Source organism: Suillus subalutaceus (assembly GCF_016647625.1).
Source record: "Suillus subalutaceus strain FC151 chromosome Unknown DFJ58scaffold_179, whole genome shotgun sequence".
Lineage (NCBI taxonomy): Eukaryota > Fungi > Basidiomycota > Agaricomycetes > Boletales > Suillaceae > Suillus > Suillus subalutaceus.
The window spans coordinates 16939-36757 of NW_024540428.1; the positions used below are offsets into that span (position 1 = coordinate 16939).

At 49.8% G+C, this 19819-nt stretch overlaps 4 protein-coding genes across 4 annotated transcripts; 3 read left to right on the forward strand and 1 right to left on the reverse strand.

Moving 5' to 3' along the window:
* Positions 1-742: 742 nt before the first annotated feature.
* On the forward strand, positions 743-2030 carry DFJ58DRAFT_816597 (uncharacterized protein). The gene is made up of 7 exons (XM_041391755.1): positions 743-895; positions 944-1022; positions 1072-1149; positions 1213-1300; positions 1356-1582; positions 1639-1760; positions 1810-2030. The coding sequence occupies exons 1-7, from the start codon at positions 845-847 to the stop codon at positions 2008-2010; spliced, it is 846 nt and encodes a 281-aa protein (XP_041237453.1). The 5' UTR covers positions 743-844; the 3' UTR covers positions 2011-2030.
* Positions 2031-2822: 792 nt separating this feature from the next.
* On the forward strand, positions 2823-4269 carry DFJ58DRAFT_816601 (uncharacterized protein). The gene is made up of 5 exons (XM_041391756.1): positions 2823-3002; positions 3056-3191; positions 3251-3610; positions 3673-3773; positions 3828-4269. The coding sequence occupies exons 1-5, from the start codon at positions 2946-2948 to the stop codon at positions 4188-4190; spliced, it is 1017 nt and encodes a 338-aa protein (XP_041237454.1). The 5' UTR covers positions 2823-2945; the 3' UTR covers positions 4191-4269.
* Positions 4270-6158: 1889 nt separating this feature from the next.
* Positions 6159-15964, forward strand: DFJ58DRAFT_863227 (uncharacterized protein). The gene is made up of 6 exons (XM_041394097.1): positions 6159-6603; positions 6659-9711; positions 9766-9840; positions 9902-12703; positions 12758-14666; positions 14721-15964. The coding sequence occupies exons 1-6, from the start codon at positions 6318-6320 to the stop codon at positions 15956-15958; spliced, it is 9363 nt and encodes a 3120-aa protein (XP_041237455.1). The 5' UTR covers positions 6159-6317; the 3' UTR covers positions 15959-15964.
* DFJ58DRAFT_816631 (uncharacterized protein) lies at positions 15965-16741 on the reverse strand. Its single transcript, XM_041391757.1, has one exon. It carries the CDS (start codon positions 16683-16685, stop codon positions 16197-16199), a length of 489 nt encoding a protein of 162 aa, XP_041237456.1. The 5' UTR covers positions 16686-16741; the 3' UTR covers positions 15965-16196.
* Positions 16742-19819: the final 3078 nt, after the last annotated feature.

Below are 19819 nucleotides of genomic sequence, written 5' to 3' on the forward strand. Positions count from 1 at the left end.
GGTATATAACGGCCTATAGTATCCTCGAGCTCACTTCCCGGCACCGCATGCTCACTGCTCTGTGACTTTTGTGGTCATTGACTTTCCTTCGTTAATGAATACATTTTTATGTTACAAAGTTGACAGATTTACCAGTCCGTCTCTCGATCGCTTCAACTTGAAGTTCGCCTGCCAAATCACTCCGAGATCGACCAGTCTTACTACGTCAAGCACCTTAACGTCTCAGAGACGTCACTAGTAAGACACACGAGTCTAACTTTTTATCGGGTAAACCCGTCGTAGACTCGTAACTAACACTATCTTCGAAGCTTGCCCAAAGAAGCCCACAGATAGTTGTGCACACCTCGCACATCCTGTTCAATATATGAGCAACGAACGGATTGCAGGATGACAGGTGTAAACGGGTGGCTTGTTGCATTGGGAGTGGTTTTTATCCCAATCAGTTCAAACCACATCTCATGTGGATTGTATAGGGTTGCAAATTGTAGCTGGGTAGTAGTCTCGTAAGTTCCTTTCCGGCAAATTTCCTGCCTATGAAGTGCATCATCGGAGCTCATGTTGAAAAGGATCGCTTCAGCGATGTGTGTGCCACTATCGCACCGGTCCGCCGTTTCTAATTCTCGAAGGTGTGAGATAGCGCCGCGCTTGTATATGATACACAATTGAAAACATACTTGTCCATGTGGAGTTACAAGCATGAAGCTGTGAACCACAAACAAAGACACTTGCCACACCTCTTTGCGCTCCATCCCTTCGCCGCGCTGCTTTGTCCACTACCACTCAAATAGTCTCATGGAGTGGCGTATTTTCAACACCCCCACTTCAAGTCATCTGGTTACAAGATATGGATATGCTCTCTCATTCGCGCGAGCCAAGACAAAACCTAAAACTGCGGGTAAGCGGAGGCAATGCGTCGCCGTCAAAATTCACTGAGCCATCCAAGCCCAAACGGAATGACATTGGTATCGAGCTCCGTTCCGTGCCTCTACCAAAGTATCGAGTTGTGTTCGTCAGCCCTCTTGGTAAGTCCTCGTTTTCATCCGAAATACCAGTGCCTCTCATAAAGTTCAGTTGGTGCAAGGTTCAAAATAGCAAAAGCGTTCTGTCCAACGCCGGCTGACAGGCATCCGAATGACAACAGAAAGTTCCGTGAGTAGCCGACGGGACAGAAACATTATTTATTCATCCGCTGATCTCAATTCGCGGACGCAGCTCGCATCAGGGAATGTATAGTAGACGGCGAACCGATAACGATCGAGCTGTTCGACACCCTCGGTCCAGGCGATGCGGATCATTACTTGTGCGTTACGTCTGTTTCGTTCCTGTTAACATCGACCAACATGAGATATATATAGCGAGAAAGACCTCATGAACGCATACATTGAGCAAGGAGACGGGTTTCTTTTCATTTACTCCGCCGAAAATCGCAAGTCGCTGGAGCTGGCGAAAGAGAATTATGGATGGGTCGTGAGGAGGAAGCAGCATGAACGGGACAATGTAACGAACCCTATTCCCGGTATGCTTGTGGCGGTAAGGGTCGAGGACGAATACAAAGCGACGTGGATGGAAGTGACTTGGGAAGGTGAGACCGTTGAAGTGCGCTAAGATTCTCTAGATGGCTGACAGATGGCGTGGAAGAGGGAAACAAACTCGCGGAGGAAATGAATTTAGCGTTCATACAGGTATCGCTCAAGAACGGACGCAATGTGGAGGAGGCGTTTGTCCATATAGCTAGACTGATCAAGAAGTACCAGGAGAGGGTGAGTCGAAAGATTGCTGCACGTGACATAAGTGACAACGCATGAACAGAAGAAGCGCATTTCGTGTATGCATTGGGCGTACTACGACCAGAAGATACTCGATGACCGTTATGACAAAGTGCAGGGAAGGAATGAATGCAAGCACGTAACAACTACAAGAGAGAGGGAAGTGGTTGGGAAAGTTGATTTTGATGCTGAGTTCGAGAAAGAGCAGCGAACCGGATGCTGCGCAGGGTGTATAATTACTTGAGGGGACAAGCGATGCTGACCATTGTATTTACCAAGTTCTACTGTTGTGGCTCGGAAACCCCCGCGTGATCGAAACATTACGTGGAATAACGGTGTTTTTTTTCGATGTCTTGCTCCAGATAGCGGTCCTCAAGAAAGGAATTAGCGGTCCGACCTTGAAACAGAGATATGCTGCTCAGTGGAGTGTTGCTTGTATAACTGACACGATGAAATGAATTTAACAACGAAAGGTTGCCACCAAGTTACCATCTGCCAGTGGTCTTCCACGGTAAATAGCCCGTTCGATTAGCTGGAGAAAGAAAGGAATAAATCTGGCTTGGCGACCATCGGACCACGTAAAGAGGAGGTCATCCGTGTTGCGCAGCTTGATCATACCGGCTGAGAGCATTGCACGTGGGGAAGGGAAGTAGAATCTCCCCTAGTATGGATAGATGGTAGAGTCTTGGTCAAATTCGCGATATTCCATTGACAGTAGTCCTTTCCTGCAGGCTATCGTGAAAAAGAGGTCAAGCTGCCACATCTACTGCATTCAATGATGTTGCCCAACTTGAGGAGATTTGGTTGAATTAAGTCAAGTTGACCGCTGGCAAGACCATTTAGGTTAAAACGATTTCTTTGCGCGTTGACCCGAGCACGCTGGCAGAAGGCACCATTGTATATTGCTGATATGCATTGAATTCGATGGTGAGTTTTGAATGGTTGGTCACTTGGTTGGTTGGTTGGTTTTACATAAATTTGAGAGTCGGTCGCGAGTCGGCGACACTTGCTTCGGGCTCCGGACCCGGCTGAGATCAGATTAGATTAGTAATCTCACACGACTGAATTCTTCCTCATACTTATAACACGCTGTCTTCTCGATTTCGCTTTTTGAAAGGCCTACGGGCGATTCCTCTCGCAGCCGCATCTACTTCCATTCCAGATCGCACGTACTCAAAAATGGCACCACTCACAAACAGTAAAGTCCCAAAGAGCACGACGATGCATTCAAAAGTCGTCCGTATCATTCATTTCGGTTCCATCATTCCCCAGCGCTCACCCATGCGCAGGTCATCATCGGCTCAGGTCCTGCAGGTCACACCGCCGCCGTTTATCTCGCGCGCGCGAACCTCAGCCCTGTCCTCTTCGAGGGTTTCATGGCAAACGGTTTCGCTGCTGGTGGTCAGCTTACGACGACCACGGATGGTACGTAGTACACGCCTTATTCCACCCGTGTCTTTTCTATATCTTTTCTCTCACCACAGTCGAGAACTACCCCGGCTTTCCATCCGGCATCCTTGGCCCTGAGCTCATGGACAAATTCCGCGAGCAGTCCATTCGCTTCGGCACCCAGATCATTACAGAGACCGTTTCCAAGATTGATCTTTCTGCACGCCCGTTCCGCTACTGGCGAGAGAGTCGGGAACATGAGGAACCAGAAACTGCTGACACGATTATCATCGCGACTGGTGCAAGCGCGAAGAGACTAGGACTCAAGGGCGAGGTCACATACTGGCAAAGCGGCATCAGCGCATGTGCAGTCTGCGATGGTGCCGTCCCCATATTCAGGAATCAACCATTGGCTGTTATCGGTGGTGGTGACTCTGCAGCGGAAGAAGCTACGTGTAAGATCTCTCAACTTCCCTCTCGTTATGATACCGAAGGCCAATCACCACACCCTTAACAGATTTGACAAAGTATGGCTCTCACGTCTACGTCCTGGTCCGCCGTAGCGAACTCCGCGCTTCTAAAATTATGGCCAAGCGCCTTATGAACAACCCCAAGATCGTACGTTCCGTATATCCTCATACCCACCACTTACTACAACTCACACTTGCACAGAGCATCCTATGGAACACCGTCGCAACCGAATGTCAAGGCGACGGCGACCTCCTCAACAACCTCCGCATCAAAAACGTAACGACAGGCGAAGAGCGCGATCTCCCCGTGCGCGGACTGTTCTATGCGATTGGACATGAGCCAGCTACGGCCCTAGTGCGTTCACAGCTGCAAACAGACCCCGATGGTTATATCATCACTGTCCCTGGAACGACGCAGACAAGTGTCAAGGGTGTGTTCGCTGCTGGTGATGTGCAGGATAAGAGGTACAGACAAGCTATTACTAGTGCGGGAAGTGGATGTATGGCTGCACTCGAGGCAGAGAGGCTTATTGCGGAGGAAGAGGAAGGTATAGAGGAGGATTAGAAGGTCAGAAGAACTTGGATGTATACCAACGCAATGATTTTTGCTACCCATTATGCAAGCAACGGTGTTGTAGATTGGAGTCTGTGTGCTAGCGCCCCATATCCTCAAGTGCCCAAATCAGTTTTAGAGCGATTTGCCCTGCGCTGCTACACGCGATAGCAGGGCCTGCTATCATCTCCATGACATGTCTATAGGAGAAAGTGCGGCGTGCGCCACCAACGCGCTGCGCATATGATACGGTTGATACGGTTGGTAGAGGAACCAATCTGAAGTCTGAGGCCGGCTCAGTCATCCCTCATGTCAGTCGACATACTCATTGCGTCGGATGAGAAGCAGTCAGTGCAGAATAATATCCAGTGGCCACTGCGACCAACTCCAAGCACCGTGACGGTTAGAATTAGGGTTAGGTCACTTAGAGGGTTACTCAATCGTTTGCTGAACAGAGTCGTGCGAAAATAAAATTTGACGGCCAAGTCGCGCTCTTCTACAAAGTACCGTATCACCCTTCCAGACTCACGCTGATAAGCATATATATAATCGTGCGCTCTGTCGTCATAAGCATCTGCGTAGGATAACCAGATTCAGCTTCATCCAACACGCTGAACCTCAGAAGTAGTGCCTAGGCCTCGCCTTGGACATACACAACTTAGCAGCTGTGGAGGCTGTGCCTAATACAGCAGGAACGACCGTCTTCCTTCTATTAGGGCCTGCCTGTAGAGGACTAGAGCCTCCGTGTGTTTCAAGGTGAATCAAAATCGTTTAGCATGCCTCCAGGTGTGAACTTCATCTGAGATTGCTGACGTTGTCTTCCATCAGGCTCAAGGGCACATTTCTCTTATACGTCATGATGTCCCACATCTATGCCACGCCGCAGCGGAAACACGGACACTGATATCATTGATGAACTTTACTTCATCCGTCAGTGTGTGCTTTAGCAATGATCTCACCGAATGGTGTGTGAAGTGTTGGATCAACTCTCTAGTTATCTAGCAGGGGTGGCATGGTGAGTGCATGGATGATCTGGATTTCACATGAGTGTGCGCTTAGGATCAGTCAGTTATGATCAGCTGCAGTAATGCACATCAGTAACGAATTGAATTCATCTGGATATCACTTTCTCGGATCTGCGAGGATGGCACTTTCGCCAGTATTGCTATCTCAGGCTGCTACTTGTATCCTACGTGGGCGCGTTGTAGTCCTCAGCATCCAATAGCAGGGGACATGCCTCGTGTCAGAGACTTCTTTGGTCTTTGTCTTCGAGTCAGTGAATCATAAATTCGTTTGTATATCCAGGGTTCTGAATCGTTCTGTATCCGCACTCAAGGCTTCATTTCCCATCCTACGGATCCAACACCCCAATCGTGTACGTTGGTTGGTCCAAGTTGACTAGACGTGCCGTCATTGCGCAGCGTATACATAACGGACACCATTAATGGTAACATGTATGGTCGTCCTTATACATCGGCCAATCACAGACTACCTTATCATTCTACGCACAGTAATCAGCACATCACTCAGAATGGGATCTTATGCGGAAGAACAAAACCTCTGCTACTGTGTTGCGTGCTCTCGTGACAGTTCACAAGGTGCTGCACCAACGTATGTACACAAGATCTGACGCAGAAGGACGCATACGATATTTGGACGGTTACGAGGCAGCCTTATCAGGTCTAGACCAAAAGTGGCGCTTAATGAATCTAATCTCGCTGTTTACTTTGGTCCATGAAATTATGCGAGGCGCAGTGGAGAGGTTTGGAGGAAGGTCCAATACCGATGTTACGGAGTCTATCACTTGGACGGAGGGTTGATTGAGGAATGTCGAAGCTGAATCATATCCAAAACTAGTGAGTGCCAAATCGTACAGAAGTTGACGCACTTTGATAAGCAGATTCCATAATAGGTTAATTTCCGCGGTGCATCAAACCTTCGTGCCTGCAGGCATGATCTTGTTTGAGAGATGAGTTGTTTTTCGAGCAAATGCCCGTGTACAGCCTCAATTATCGTATCGATGGCACACCTTCTACAGCGTGTTGATGCTTCTGCGACTTTGGAGAACGAGCGCTTAGGGAAGCCTTATTAACCTGGCTGAATTTCACCGTCACTGCACTCTTCTTTCATCCTAACATCATGTCTGAGCTCCCAACGGACCATTCTGGTCTGGAATATATCATCAATCATGTTTTTTGTCCTCTCAAATTGCCGCAAGCGAGCGACCATACCCTTCAGAACGACTTGGCCTTATCTCAGGCGGTCTTGGATGCTGCTCAAGCTTTCAATGACCAGCTGCCGTCCGATAAGCAACAGCTTTGGGCGAGCAGCTTTAAAATGCTTCAGAACCTCCAAGATTCAATCAGATTCAGCGTAATGTCTCTAAAGGAAGTTGAATCTCAGATCAATGCCATGGACGACGAAGGTCTGTTATTTTCATCTCATTTACATTTCCCCCCCGTGCTGAGTATCATTTTAAGATGTCCTGGTATTTATGATTCGCGCGCAAAATGCTGCGGTGGTCATGAGAAAACTTGAATCTGAGACCATATTTGAATCATTCGAGATCTCTCCTGACCCCGCCGCAGTGATGGGCGCACAGGGAAAGCTGATCTGTTCGTATCCTGGACCTGCTATCACGGTCCCAAACACGATTGCCAATGACGCTACCTTTTCCGCCGAGCTGGCGAATTTTCTCGTTTGCATGGATCAAGATGTCCTTGATGCGGCAGCGACGCGCAGAAAAGCTGATTCCACTGTTCCCGAAGAGAGGGACACAACTCACCCCCGGTATATCACCGAACTCCTGACCGGTATACTTCGTGGCCTCGGGAGTATCGCTGATGTTCCTCGCATCCGCAAGCGCATCGGAGATGACGTGCTGTGGAACAACACGAAATTGCCGTGGAGGCGGTCTCCGCTTTGGCTTGTCATTCGTGTTGCTTTACAGACGACTCTGGAGCGCAATGCTCTCGGACGAACGGCATATAAATCATTCATGCTGTTCTTGATGGCTAGAGTCACGGCCCTTGCCATCAACTACAACTTGTCGAATGACATCCTACACTTTATATCGGCAAAGATTGCACGCCGTCTTTTCAAGCTTGGAACCTCTGCTCCTCTAGAGTTATCACAGACGGTCGTTAACGTCACGAGTGACGTTAAGAGTATCTTAGAGGAAAGATGGAGATCTGTTCAAGACGTGCAGCAGACCTCACCACCTTGGGCTCCCGAGGCCCTCTCGATCTTGCAGGATACTCACCTCTCCTTGAACACGAGTCGAGAGTACATACACCAAGCTTTGCTGAACCAGCATTCGCCTTACCCATCAGCCCCATTCAACCCCAGCCACCGCGCACGTGGGACAATCGATGATTTCCTTGACGCTGATGCTAGCTTCCTGATAGCTGCTCATGCTGCAGAACCATCCCTTTCCCTGATAGACTTTGAGATGATCATTAGATCAGGGATCGATGACTGGGTGGCGCGTGTTTCATATCAGAGCATCGATTCCGCATGCATCTCGATTGAGGCATGTGCCTCCGCATACTCCTCGCGGGCACTGGAAGCTTACCAGGGAAACCCGGAGAATACGTCAATAATGCTTCTCACTCTTTTCGAGCTCTGGGTAGCCATGGATAAGATCGTTGTTAAGCAAATCCCACTCCTAGCAAAATATCCCCCCGAAGTCCCAATGACCCTTTGGAAGAATCTCCTGATCCGAAAATCTTCAGCCCTTGATCGTTTGAAGCAGTTGCGCGCCTACTTGGAAGCGCGTCATTGCCAGGCTTCCAACTGTCTGTCGGTGTTCTCGTCCACCAACGATGACAAGTCGTTCGAAGTGCAGTATTTTTACCAGTCATCCATGTTGCAGAGTTTGAAGCTGAAAATCGAGGCGGATGCTCGGGAAGAGCGGGAGAAGAAGTTGGTTGAGCTTCGGACCCTCAACGAGAGGTATGCTTCCCTCCAGACAAGCGCAGCAAGCTTATCACATGAGTACCGTGTCAACTCCTGGGGGTATGAGTACCACGTTCGGTGGTGTTCCAAATGTTGCCTGGAGGAGCAGATGCGATCCCTGAACATTACAGTTCACGAGTGGCCGCTACCGCGGCATGAACAAGAGGCAATCGTGGTTGTATTCGAGCTAGCATGCCCAACTGCGTTCGACATGTGGAGATCTATGACATTCCATATCCTCGTCGACATCTGCGCTCCAGAACAAATTTTGTCCACTCCTCCCTTTATCACCCTGCCGAATTATGACGCCTTACAGCCATACCGCAAATGCCATCCAAGGCAAAGGCTGACTTTGGCGTCAGACGCCAAACCCTTCGCTGCATGCCATTACCATTACCAAAATATTCCCACGGTAGCCGACTGCATCTGTGTGAACAACGGTCTCGTATTTCAGCCTTTTGATATAACCACAGAAGCATGGATAGCCAACGCGCCGTTGCACTGGGATTCCAGCAAACTGTGCACTTTCCTTCTTCCCAAGGGACCGTACTATGATTTGCAACGGTACCTTGCAGGAACGCCACATACCTCAAACGAGGTCATCGCCAATCAGGCGGATTGTCACAAGGATATGACCATTCACGAATTCATCGCTTTCGGAACTTTACGGAGCGGACCACTACTGCAATGGATGAATGTGCTACGTGAACTCCGTGCGAGGACACTCAATTTTCGATGCGAGGAAGTCCATCTGTTATTAGCGCAAGCCGTTTCACAGGTTGGCCCATGTTCGTCTAACGAGGGCCTTCCATGGCACGAGGAACTAAACAGCATATCCTTCCTTAGCGCACTGCTCGGAGAGCTGGAGTTCTTGATGGCAAGCGTTGAAGAAAATTGGTTGGAAGGTATCACGATAAGCACCGTCATCATGATTGTGTGCCGTGTCTTGTCCTCGACACAGGAAGAGAGTATCAAAAATCTGGGATATTTGTTGCTTCGAAGGATACGAACAGCAACCTTTACATTGCTGGGTCAGCTCTCACGGAAAGTGCAAGCCAGCGACGATGAGATGGCCAGTCGGGATTTGCAAGGACGTCTTCGTGATATGGCTGCCATCTGTCGGAGCACCTTTGATGTTGACGAAAATCCTTCGCTACTCTTGATATCAAATGACGATATCAAGATATTTGCGTACTGTGCGGCCATGATTTACGACAATACTCCAAACCAACTGGGCAATCTGTCACAACATTCCAAGCTACTGCTAGAGCGAGACAGGAGATGTTGTCACGCACTAGAAGATGCTGTTCGTCAATATGCAGAGATTCACAGGGAGGGTCTCGATTGTGCGGTGGCAGAAATATGGGGCAGCTACAGACGAGGAACTCCTTGGAGGGCCCTGCCGGCTCCGAGTTCTCGTTGGCTTGTGACGCAGACTGCGCCTTCCTGTTCTCAATTACCGCAAGCCGTACACTATAACTTAATTGATGGGTGTTTGCTTGTTGATGGGAAGTCGCTGGGTAGGCTTCCGTCGATTATAGTGCAACATCCCACCTACCAGGCAATTTTCGGTGATGTTAGCTTTTGAAAGTTGCGACTCTGTTAACGCACGCTGACTCATTAATTGCAGCAAGTTTTGGACATTGTTCCAGCTGATATTCCTGGAATGGAGTATGCAACACGCGGGAACCCCCACGACCATCAGGTTAGTCACCCTTATTGTTATCATTCAGCAGCTAAAATAATACACTCACCTTCCAATGAAGGTATCTTTCGCCCTCCGTGACTCAAACGATCTCATCATCCGCGCGAAGCATGTCGAACAAGGCTCGCCTATCCTTCAACTCATTCCGAGCCATAAATTTGTGGGGGACCTACCGAAGACCTTGATAGACGGCCATACTCATTGGCTCAACCTGGACACAAACGAAACAGAGATCCGGCCAGCGGAACATGCGTGGCAGTCTTCACTTGAAAATTGGGTCCTGCGATTTGCTGTTTCGGGCCCCTCGACACTGCAGAATGCCGGCGGTGCCACTCTTGTCGACGTACGTAGCCACACGTGGGACATGATCTCCAAGAGGATGCGTCCTCTGGAGGATGCCTGCTACATCGTGGTCACATGCAACAAAGGTTCCGGTAACACTCACTCGTTGACGGCTTATTTACCTCGATATGGTCTGGAATTCTTCATCGACGAGGATGGGGAAATGCAGTCCCGTAACATGCGCAACATGGTCGTTGATGATAACCAGTCTACTGGAACGATGTTGGGATTAGTCAATCAACTCGTCATGCGTCCGAAGTCGCAAATCACAGACGAGCATCCCCGCACAGTCATCATCCCAGACGGTCGCGTCTCATACGCCGTTGATAAGCATCACGTCCGGGTTACCATTATTGCTGAAGGCGCCCGAGTGGCGTACCACTTGTACAGGGTTGATACAGATCTATGCTGTCTCACTGGGCTTGTGGGTCTGACGAACAAGCTTTATCAAGCGCTCCTCCATGCTATTACCAGTGGCTGTCTCCCTGATCCTCTGACGGGTCGAACAGGGACAGAGGAGGCGTTGCATCTCATGCATTCTGCGGCTTGCCGGTCTTTCATGAAGCTTCACCCTCGCGATACTGATATTTTGCGCGAGATCAGTTCATTGTCAACCATGCGCGTCTGGTATCCCGCACATCTTCAGAAGATGCAGAAAGTTTCATGGTCATGTCTTGCATCCCTCGCACAACACCACGGTTTTCACCCAGCTGCGAAATCTATTATGGACTATGGCGTGCAGCTTTCAACTTTTTCAGCAGGATCTTCAGACCTTCATCTCACATTTGATCTTCCGCCATTCACCAACCACCTTCTCGAGCGCGCATCCATCCGTGCCTCTGTGGTCTACCCTGACCAGTTTTCTCTTCGACTTCTGCTCGGTGACGCAGATGTCATCTATGCTTCGCGTGATGTACCCGATAAAAATGCAGAAGAGATGGCATTTCACACCGCCTTCATGACACACCAGTGGCCAAGCAAGCTTCCGGTGCAACAGGATATCCTCGGTCTGTTTACTCGGTGGAAGAATGTCCAGGGTATTGGTGAACCGTCGCTCAGCCTGCGATACTCCAGACACTGGCTTCGGCCATTTCATGACATCTTCCTTTCAGCGTACGACCGCTGTCGTATTGCTACGAAGGAGGACACATTCAAGCTCGTCTTCACCCTGGCTTCAGTATCATATGGCTTGTTGGATGAGCATGCACTCGTCCCGACACTCCTAGCCTTCGCCACAATTCCCGAAATTCGCACCCTGGGTGACCCACCGGAGTTCGCTTCATATGATCTCTCGGATAATTTCATGCCTTCCAGTGCGATGTTGGACACCATCATCGGTTCGTGTGTCAAAGATTATGAAACCAGCCAGGAGAGATACCTACCTGCAAGCAGCTGGGAAGATGAACAGGCTGTTGGGAGGCGTCGTCATTCAGCGTTTGAAGATAGGTGTCGCTCTGAAAAGCATCTCATTCTCAACAAAGTTCAGGACGCTTGGCCGTGCAAAGATCCTCCGGCACTGACTACGCTGCAAGTGAACTGCTACGACCTCAATGAACTGCCGGAGAAACTTCGCCCAGTATATCGCAGCTGTTGGGCAAACCGTTGTCTGAAGCAACACTTGGATGTCCTGCAAGATACCCTCAACCGGTTCTATGCCACTCATCCTCCGTCGAAACTACCCTCGCAATATGATCTTGATTTCCATTCTAAAGACTCGGATGTCGCTCCACCAACACCGTCCGTTGATGCTAATTACCTCTTCGCTAGAAACCCGCCTGTTATATGCATGAATTGGTCTTCCCATGTTCTGCCCAATTCCGATTGGAGAGATTTAGTATCTCCAGACGCCATAGTCACAGCGAGGTTGCAACAACTTATCAACGACTTTCGCGACCGAGGAAGTAACAAGTTCCGCCGTAACTACGCCAATGATCTTGACCGGAGCAGATCGGTGTTCTGCGAAGAAAAGCCTGTTGCTTTACCAGATTCTGCGCCGTACACGACGGAAGTATTGCTGGAGTACCATTCTCTTCATAGGCGGCAATTCCAAGATGCACTTGCATCTATCGTACACGTCCTCTCCCCTGTCTCTGTTACCGAGAATGCGTTGTATAATGCTGGGTTGTGGCCTCGAGTCACGCCAAATCTCCTCTTCACTCGCATGGCTTCTGCATCAGGAAGTTGTTTGGGGAAGACGTGGCGTGCGGCTCTTGTCCGCCTGTCGCAGATGCTTTTGCAACTGCAACGCTCGCGAAGACTATTTATGTTTGCCGCTAGCAAAAACTGGGGCGAGTTCTTCAAGGAATTGGAGAATAAAGAATGCGAGCGGTCTGATTCGGAGCTGTACCCTTTATTTATTTTTTATTCAGTTTTTTTACATCAGAATGAGTCCTTTGGGGTCGTAGACCCTATATTGGACATGTTTCATCTTTTCCTTCGTATATATGTGGTTGGTATGGCACTGTTGTGTTTATGTGATTCGGACAGGTACGATCTGTACCCTGATTGGCTTTTAATACAGGTATGTTTCAGAGAGATGTTATTCGTCCACGATTATTGATGACAAGTGTTGCAGATTGAAAGTCAGTTCTTGGCACGGCCTGTCCAAATGAAGGTTGCGCGGGAGATGATGTCGCCCTGCAGGGGGGGAAATACTTCTCTCCAACTGAACATGGGCGAAGGGAAATCCTACGTGATTGTTCCTCTCGCAGCAGCCGCACTTTCTGACGGCCACAAACTGGTCCGAGTAATCGTGCTCAAGTCGTTGTCTGTTCAGATGTTCCAGCTCCTGGTTGAACGACTAAGCGGCCTTGCACAGAGGCGTATTTTCTATATTCCATTCTCCCGCGCTCTTTCCATCGACTCATCAAAGGTGCAAATATATCGTGACCTGATGCAGGAATGCATGGACACCAAGGGCATCTTGGTCGTGCAACCAGATCATATTCTGTCGTTCCAGTTGATGGCTGTTGACTCTCAGCTGCTCCCTCAGTCTGAAGCTGCTGAAGATATACTGCAGACTCAGCTGTGGCTGGATAATCATACACGCGACATTCTGGACGAAAGCGATGAAATTTTGCACGTTCGCTACCAACTGGTGTACACCATCGGCCTCCAAAGGTCGCTTCAGGGTCATCCCGACAGGTGGACAACTACGCAACAACTTTTGAGTCTTGTCGCAAAGCACGCCACTCGGCTCAAGAGCGAATTTCCCTCTCACTCGGAAGTGTCTATTCACCCGCACGGAGTGTTCCCCTTCATTCGAGTTTTGCACCCCACAGCAGGTGAAAAATTAGTCCAATGGATCGCACAGGATGTCATTAGCGGGGCGCTTGAAAACATCAGCTTCGACCAAGCACCTCTCTGCGTCAAACAAGCAGTCCACCAGTTTATTGCAACTGAAAATATATCCAACACTTATATCAGCTTGGTGGAGGAGCGCTATAGACATACCACCGTCTGGCCCGGCCTTCTAGTCTTGCGTGGACTACTGGCATGTGGTATCTTGGTGTACGCCCTTAAAGAACGTCGCTGGCGCGTGGACTATGGTCTCGCCCCCAATCGAACGATGTTAGCCGTTCCATTCCGCGCTAAAGACATGCCCTCTCTGCGAGCAGAGTTTGGCCATCCGGACGTTGCTGTCACCCTCACGTGCATGTCATACTACTATGCGGGCCTCACGCTCCAGCAGCTGATGTTATGCTTCGAGCTCCTGCTGAAGCAGGATAATCCCGCCCTCGAGTATGAATCCTGGGTACTTGGACTTCAGTCCGTCCCAGAAAGTCTACGGCACCTTAGCGGAATCAACACAGAATCTGCAGACCAACTCAGCGACCTTCAGCAACTGTTCGCATCCAACAAGGCAGTCGTAGATTTCTACCTGTCTCGAGTTGTTTTCCCCAAGGAAGCCAAGGGATTCCCCAGTAAACTCACCTGCTCCGGATGGGACCTCGCTCAAGAAAAGAGTCATCTCACAACCGGCTTTTCTGGTACAAACGACAATCGATATCTACTACCGAGCTCAATTGTGCAGCACGACCTTGACTACCAACGCAGCACAAATGCCCGAGTCCTAGCCTTTCTTCTGCGCCCAGAAAACAATTCCTACAAATGCATACCACCCGGCCAAAAGGTGCATGACTTCATTGATTCTCTCGTCGCACAGACCCCCGAGGTCCGCGTGCTCCTAGACGTGGGAGCGCAGATGCTGGAATTGAGGAATCAGGAGTTGGCCGAAGCATGGCTTCGAGCCACGCCCAGCGCCCAAGCTGCAGTCTTCGTGAATGACGACGATGAACTCGTTGTTGTCAGTCTAGATGGGACAGTCGAGTCCCTTGTGTCGTCTCCCTTCGCACAGCAGCTTGACCAATGCGTGGTATATTTGGACGACGCCCATACGAGGGGAACAGATGTCAAGCTGCCTTACGGTTTCCGAGCTGCTGTGACGCTTGGCCCCAAAGTCACGAAAGACCGCCTAGTGCAAGGTTCGTGATTCCAGAGCTCGTGCATATCGGTCTTGATATTAACCCTTGGCGAAGGATGCATGCGAATGCGCAAGCTGGGCAATGGGCAATCAGTGACGTTCTTAGCTCCAGCTGAAGTTGACCGGAGCATTCGTTTGACAACTCAGAAAGCTGATACCGACGGTGTTGATGTGTCAGATATCTTGCACTGGGCGATGCTCGAAACTTGCAATGATATTGAGATGCGTACATTATCCTGGATCCAACAGCGATCGGATTTCAATAGACGACATTCCGCATGGTCTCAATTCTCTCACGCTCCTACCACTTCGATTTCTACCCTGAAGTCAGCCTGGTTGCAGCCAGAAGAACGTTCATTAGAGGAATTGTACGCACCACGCAGTTCTTCAGAGGTATCCCAGGTTTTCGATCCAGACATCCAAGAGAAGTGCGAGGAGCTCGGAATTTTATCAGCTCCCGAGAGGAGGATGGACGAGGAACAAGAAAGGGAGGTAATTCATGAAGTAGAGAGAGAACGTCAAGTGGAAAGACCGCCCAAGGTGAAACCTGCAGCCCAGAGCGTGCACGTAGACGTTCGTCAATTCGTGGAGTCTGGTCAAATTGTCGCGGATTCTCCCGCGTTCATTCAAGTGCTATCCAGCCTTGTCGACACTACTGCTGAATTTGATGAGCGCGATCAGTGGGCACACAATATTTTAGTCACCCGCGACTTCGCTCGTACGGTGGGGACTATCCCTGGCATCCAAGAAGTGGATGATTATCTGCGGCCCGTCAATTGGATTGTATCCAGTGACGTCGGCCACCCAACCCTGGTAGTCATGAGCCCGAATGAAGTGGACGTACTACTACCTGATATCCGCACGAGCAAGGTAGTTCACCTGTGCATCTACACTCCTCGCATCATACAAACGATGCAGGCATGCGACAACCTTCGACTCTACTGTGTTCCTTCGGCCCCACGGTTGACACCATCAGAACCGCTCATCTGCCAGCTCAACCTTTTTGCGGCCCAACTCTATTTCTCCAATTACAACACGTATCTGCAAACTTGCAGCTTCTTAGGACTCAACGCGCCAGATTTGGGGGGAGAGGATTTAGTAGTTGACAGTGACGGGTTCATCGAGATGCACAATCGCCCTTCTGCGAGAGCATCATGCATGTTCGAGCGATCCCAGCTTCCTCCACTGAAGAAGTTGTTCGGGATGAGAAGGAAAGGCATGGGATATCTACCAACTCATCTCGGAAAGATGCTCAATGGTCGCATTCTGACCGAGAAGGACTTTGTCAACTGAATCCTAATCGCACCTTGGTCATATACCAAGTGGCACCCCGACTAGGACCCCGAAGAAAAACCAACCAACAAAGCGCCCTAAGGCGACAAAAGACGCCCAACGGCGCACAGCAAACCCCACCCAACTCCAAAACCAATAAAACACCCTTGCAAATGACTATACCAAAGAAAATCACCAACAAAGGTACTGGAACGCCGACAGAAAGCACCTCACCCTCAGCGACGATCGCTACCACACGTCAAACCAGGAGATCGAACCTCTCCCAGGAAGACATCGAGGCGCTACCAAGTACCATCAAAAACATCGAAAATGCAGAAGAATACCTAAACAAAAATCTATTGTGCCATGTCGACGAACCATTTACACTAACCCACTTAATCTCAGTAATGTTCCATATCACCCAACTCAAGTCAATTCCCCTACCGGCAGTAGAAGCCATTAGAGCGGTAGCGTACATAATGAAAAAGCACGAAGCAAACGAAATAGCGGAAAATATAACTAACCAAATCACTAACAACCTCTCTCCCAGAATCGCAGAACATGTCATAGCAGCAATTGCCCCGCACGTAGCAAAGATCTTATCAACATCGGAAGGACTAGACAACACGCTGAAAGAAGCAGAAAGATTAAAGGCAAAGATGGAAAGGGAAATAGAAGAGAAAAGAGACGATACGGCGACAGCAGCAGAGCGCTTTGAAGAAGCAGCAGACGCCCTACACGAATCCATGAACAACTGCAGCAAAACACTGAAATCCTTCGAACCAAACCTCACCAAGGCCCAGGAACGCATCAACGAGTTATCCCAGCAGCTAACATCCAACGCCAACACATCTCAGAACGCCAACACACCACCCTCCATTCAGCAACAACAACAACAACCCCAGCAACCCTCATACAGCTCAGTTACTGCAGCCAATCTCCCACCATCAATAGATAAAGCAGTAGCAAGAGCAGCGTTACGAGCCTGCCAAATCATCCTCGACCCCCTTCCGGGAGGAAACGTCTTCACGCCAGAAACCACCCACACAGACGTTGTCAAACTGATCAAGGACGCCCTAGCCAACATCAAAGACGACTCATCCCCACAAGGAGACGTCCGATCTGTGACCACCTTCCGCAACGGAGGCCTCCTAGTGGAACTAGACAATGAAGCCCTAGCGACATGGATCAGGAAACCGATCAACAGCAAAGCACTCACCAGCAAGTTAGGCCCAACAGTATCGTTCCGCAGTAGCGCTTTCCCAATAGTCATTGAATACTTACCTATCCGCATACAGATTGAAAACGAACAGTTCCTCAGAACGACCGAGAAAGAAAACGACCTCCCAGAAAACTCCCTCATCAACATCAAATGGATCAAACCGGTCAACAGACGCACCCAAGTTCAACAGAAAGCCTTCGCCATCCTACAAGCAATAAACGCTCCAACGGCCAACGACATCATCAAGAAAGGACTCTGCATCCAAAACGAACGCTTCACCATACGCAAAGACAAGAAAGAACCAATGAGATGCGCCAAATGTCAAAACTTCGGCCACATAGCCAGAAACTGCAAAGCGGCCTCAGACACATGCGGAACTTGCGGCGCTCAACACCGGACCTCAGAATGCCACGCCCTCAAGACCGAATTCTGCTCCAACTGCAACAACGACCAACACACCAGCTGGAGCCGCAAATGTCCAGAGTTCAAACGACGCCTCGAAATCCTTAACGATAGCTACCCAGAAAATAGAATGCCCTACTACCCTACCGAAATCCCATGGACCCAGATAGCGCACCCCCAGCAAATACAAACCGCCGCCATCTCCCTCCCGCCCCGCCCCCCGCCCTCATCAAACACACAATCGAAGTTCTCCACCCGCCCACTAACCCGCTTTACCCAATCTACCCTAGATCATCAAAAACACCCCCCCAGACGCCGATCGCAAATCCCCCAAAACTACACACCACCGCCATTCACCAACCCTTTCGCCCATCTCCCATTAGAAGAATCCAACGAGCTCAACATAGACACCTCCGGCTGGGATGCCTGAAGAACCCACCAACAACATAAATAACGGAAGTCTACGAATATGGCAGCAAAACTTAAACGCTTCGATGGCCGCACAAGAAGCCCTCCTCAACGGCCCCAAGATCATGGAATGGGACATCATCGTTATTCAAGAACCGTACATCAACTTCTTACGCAACACAAGGGCCAACCACAGATGGCACGTTCTCTACCCTTCGCACCACTACACACAACCTCAGAAACGATCACGAGCGGTAACATTAATCAACGCCAAGCTAGATACTAACTCCTGGACCCAGATCAACTTCCCATCATCAGACATAGTTCTACTACAACTCACCAGCCCGCTCGGCAAATGTACCATCTTCAACATATACAACGACGGTGAGAAGCAAGACACACTCGCAGCCATGGACGCCTACCTAGAACAAAACATCGCAACCCTCCGCCCAACCACCGAAGACCACATGCTATGGTTAGGCGACTTCAACAGACACCATCCCCTCTGGGAAGAAATCCGCAACCGCCACCTCTTCAACTACAACACATCCCAACCGCTCATCAACTTACTCGCCGACTATGGAATGCTACAACTGCTCCCGCTAGGCCTCCCGACCCTTCAATCCTCAAGCACGAAAAACTGGACCAGACCAGACAACTCCTTCGGAACGGAACACCTCCTCGACGCGATCATCTCATGTACCACAGCCCCAGAACTGAGAGGACCCAAGACCGACCATATACCAATCCAACTCGTTCTCGACATGAACATCCCGAAAACACACGCGGAACCACGCAAGAACTGGAGAGAAGTAGATTGGGAGGAATTCAACACAACGCTAAGCAACTCTCTCGCAAATCACCCCCCGCTACCTCTGGCGTCTGACGAGGAATTTCAACTCACCGCAGAACTCATCACCCGTAGTATAACACAAGCTATGAAGAAACACGTACCCAACTCCAAACCCTGCCCGCACTCAAAACGATGGTGGACCAAAGACCTCAGCAAACTACGCAAAAAAGTAATGAAACTACACCGCACCGCCTATCAGATGAGAAGCCTCTCCCACCACGAAGTCCACGAAGAACTGAAGAAGACGAAGAACGAATACGCGAACCTTATCCAAGAAACCAAGAAGCAACACTGGCAAGACTGGCTAGAGGACATCGAGGGCAACGATATCTGGACCGCCAACCGCTACGTCACATCGACCCCAAACGACGGAGGAAAAACAAGAATCCCCACCTTAACGAAAGCAAACCCCGACGGAACGACTACCACAGCAAGCACGAACGAAGAGAAGAGCCAAATGATAGCCCAAGCCCTATTCCCATTACCTCCGCTAACAGACAATGTACCGACTGACTACGCCTACCCAGATCCAATAGCAAGACACACCCCATTTACCAAGGACCAAATCACCAAAGCCATAACGAACCTCAGCGGATTCAAAGCTCCAGGACCAGACGGCATCTGCAACATCGTGTTCAAGCGCTGCTCCGAAACCCTAACCCCATACCTCGTACACCTCTTCAACGGAGTCTTCTCGCATGGAACATATTACGACCCTTGGAGACAGTTCACGACGGTAGTTCTACGCAAACCAGGCAAGCCAAGCTACACCACCCCCAAGGCATATAGACCCATAGCACTACTTAATACAACGGGTAAGCTACTAACAGCAGTAGTAGCAGAGCAAATGACCTTCCTACTCGAACGACACCAACTCCTCCCCAACACGCACTTCGGCGGTCGCCCGGGACGATCAACCTCCGACTCCCTCCATCTACTCGAAGAAACAATCCGCAACGCCTGGAGAACAAAGAAAGTAGCATCAGTATTATTTCTC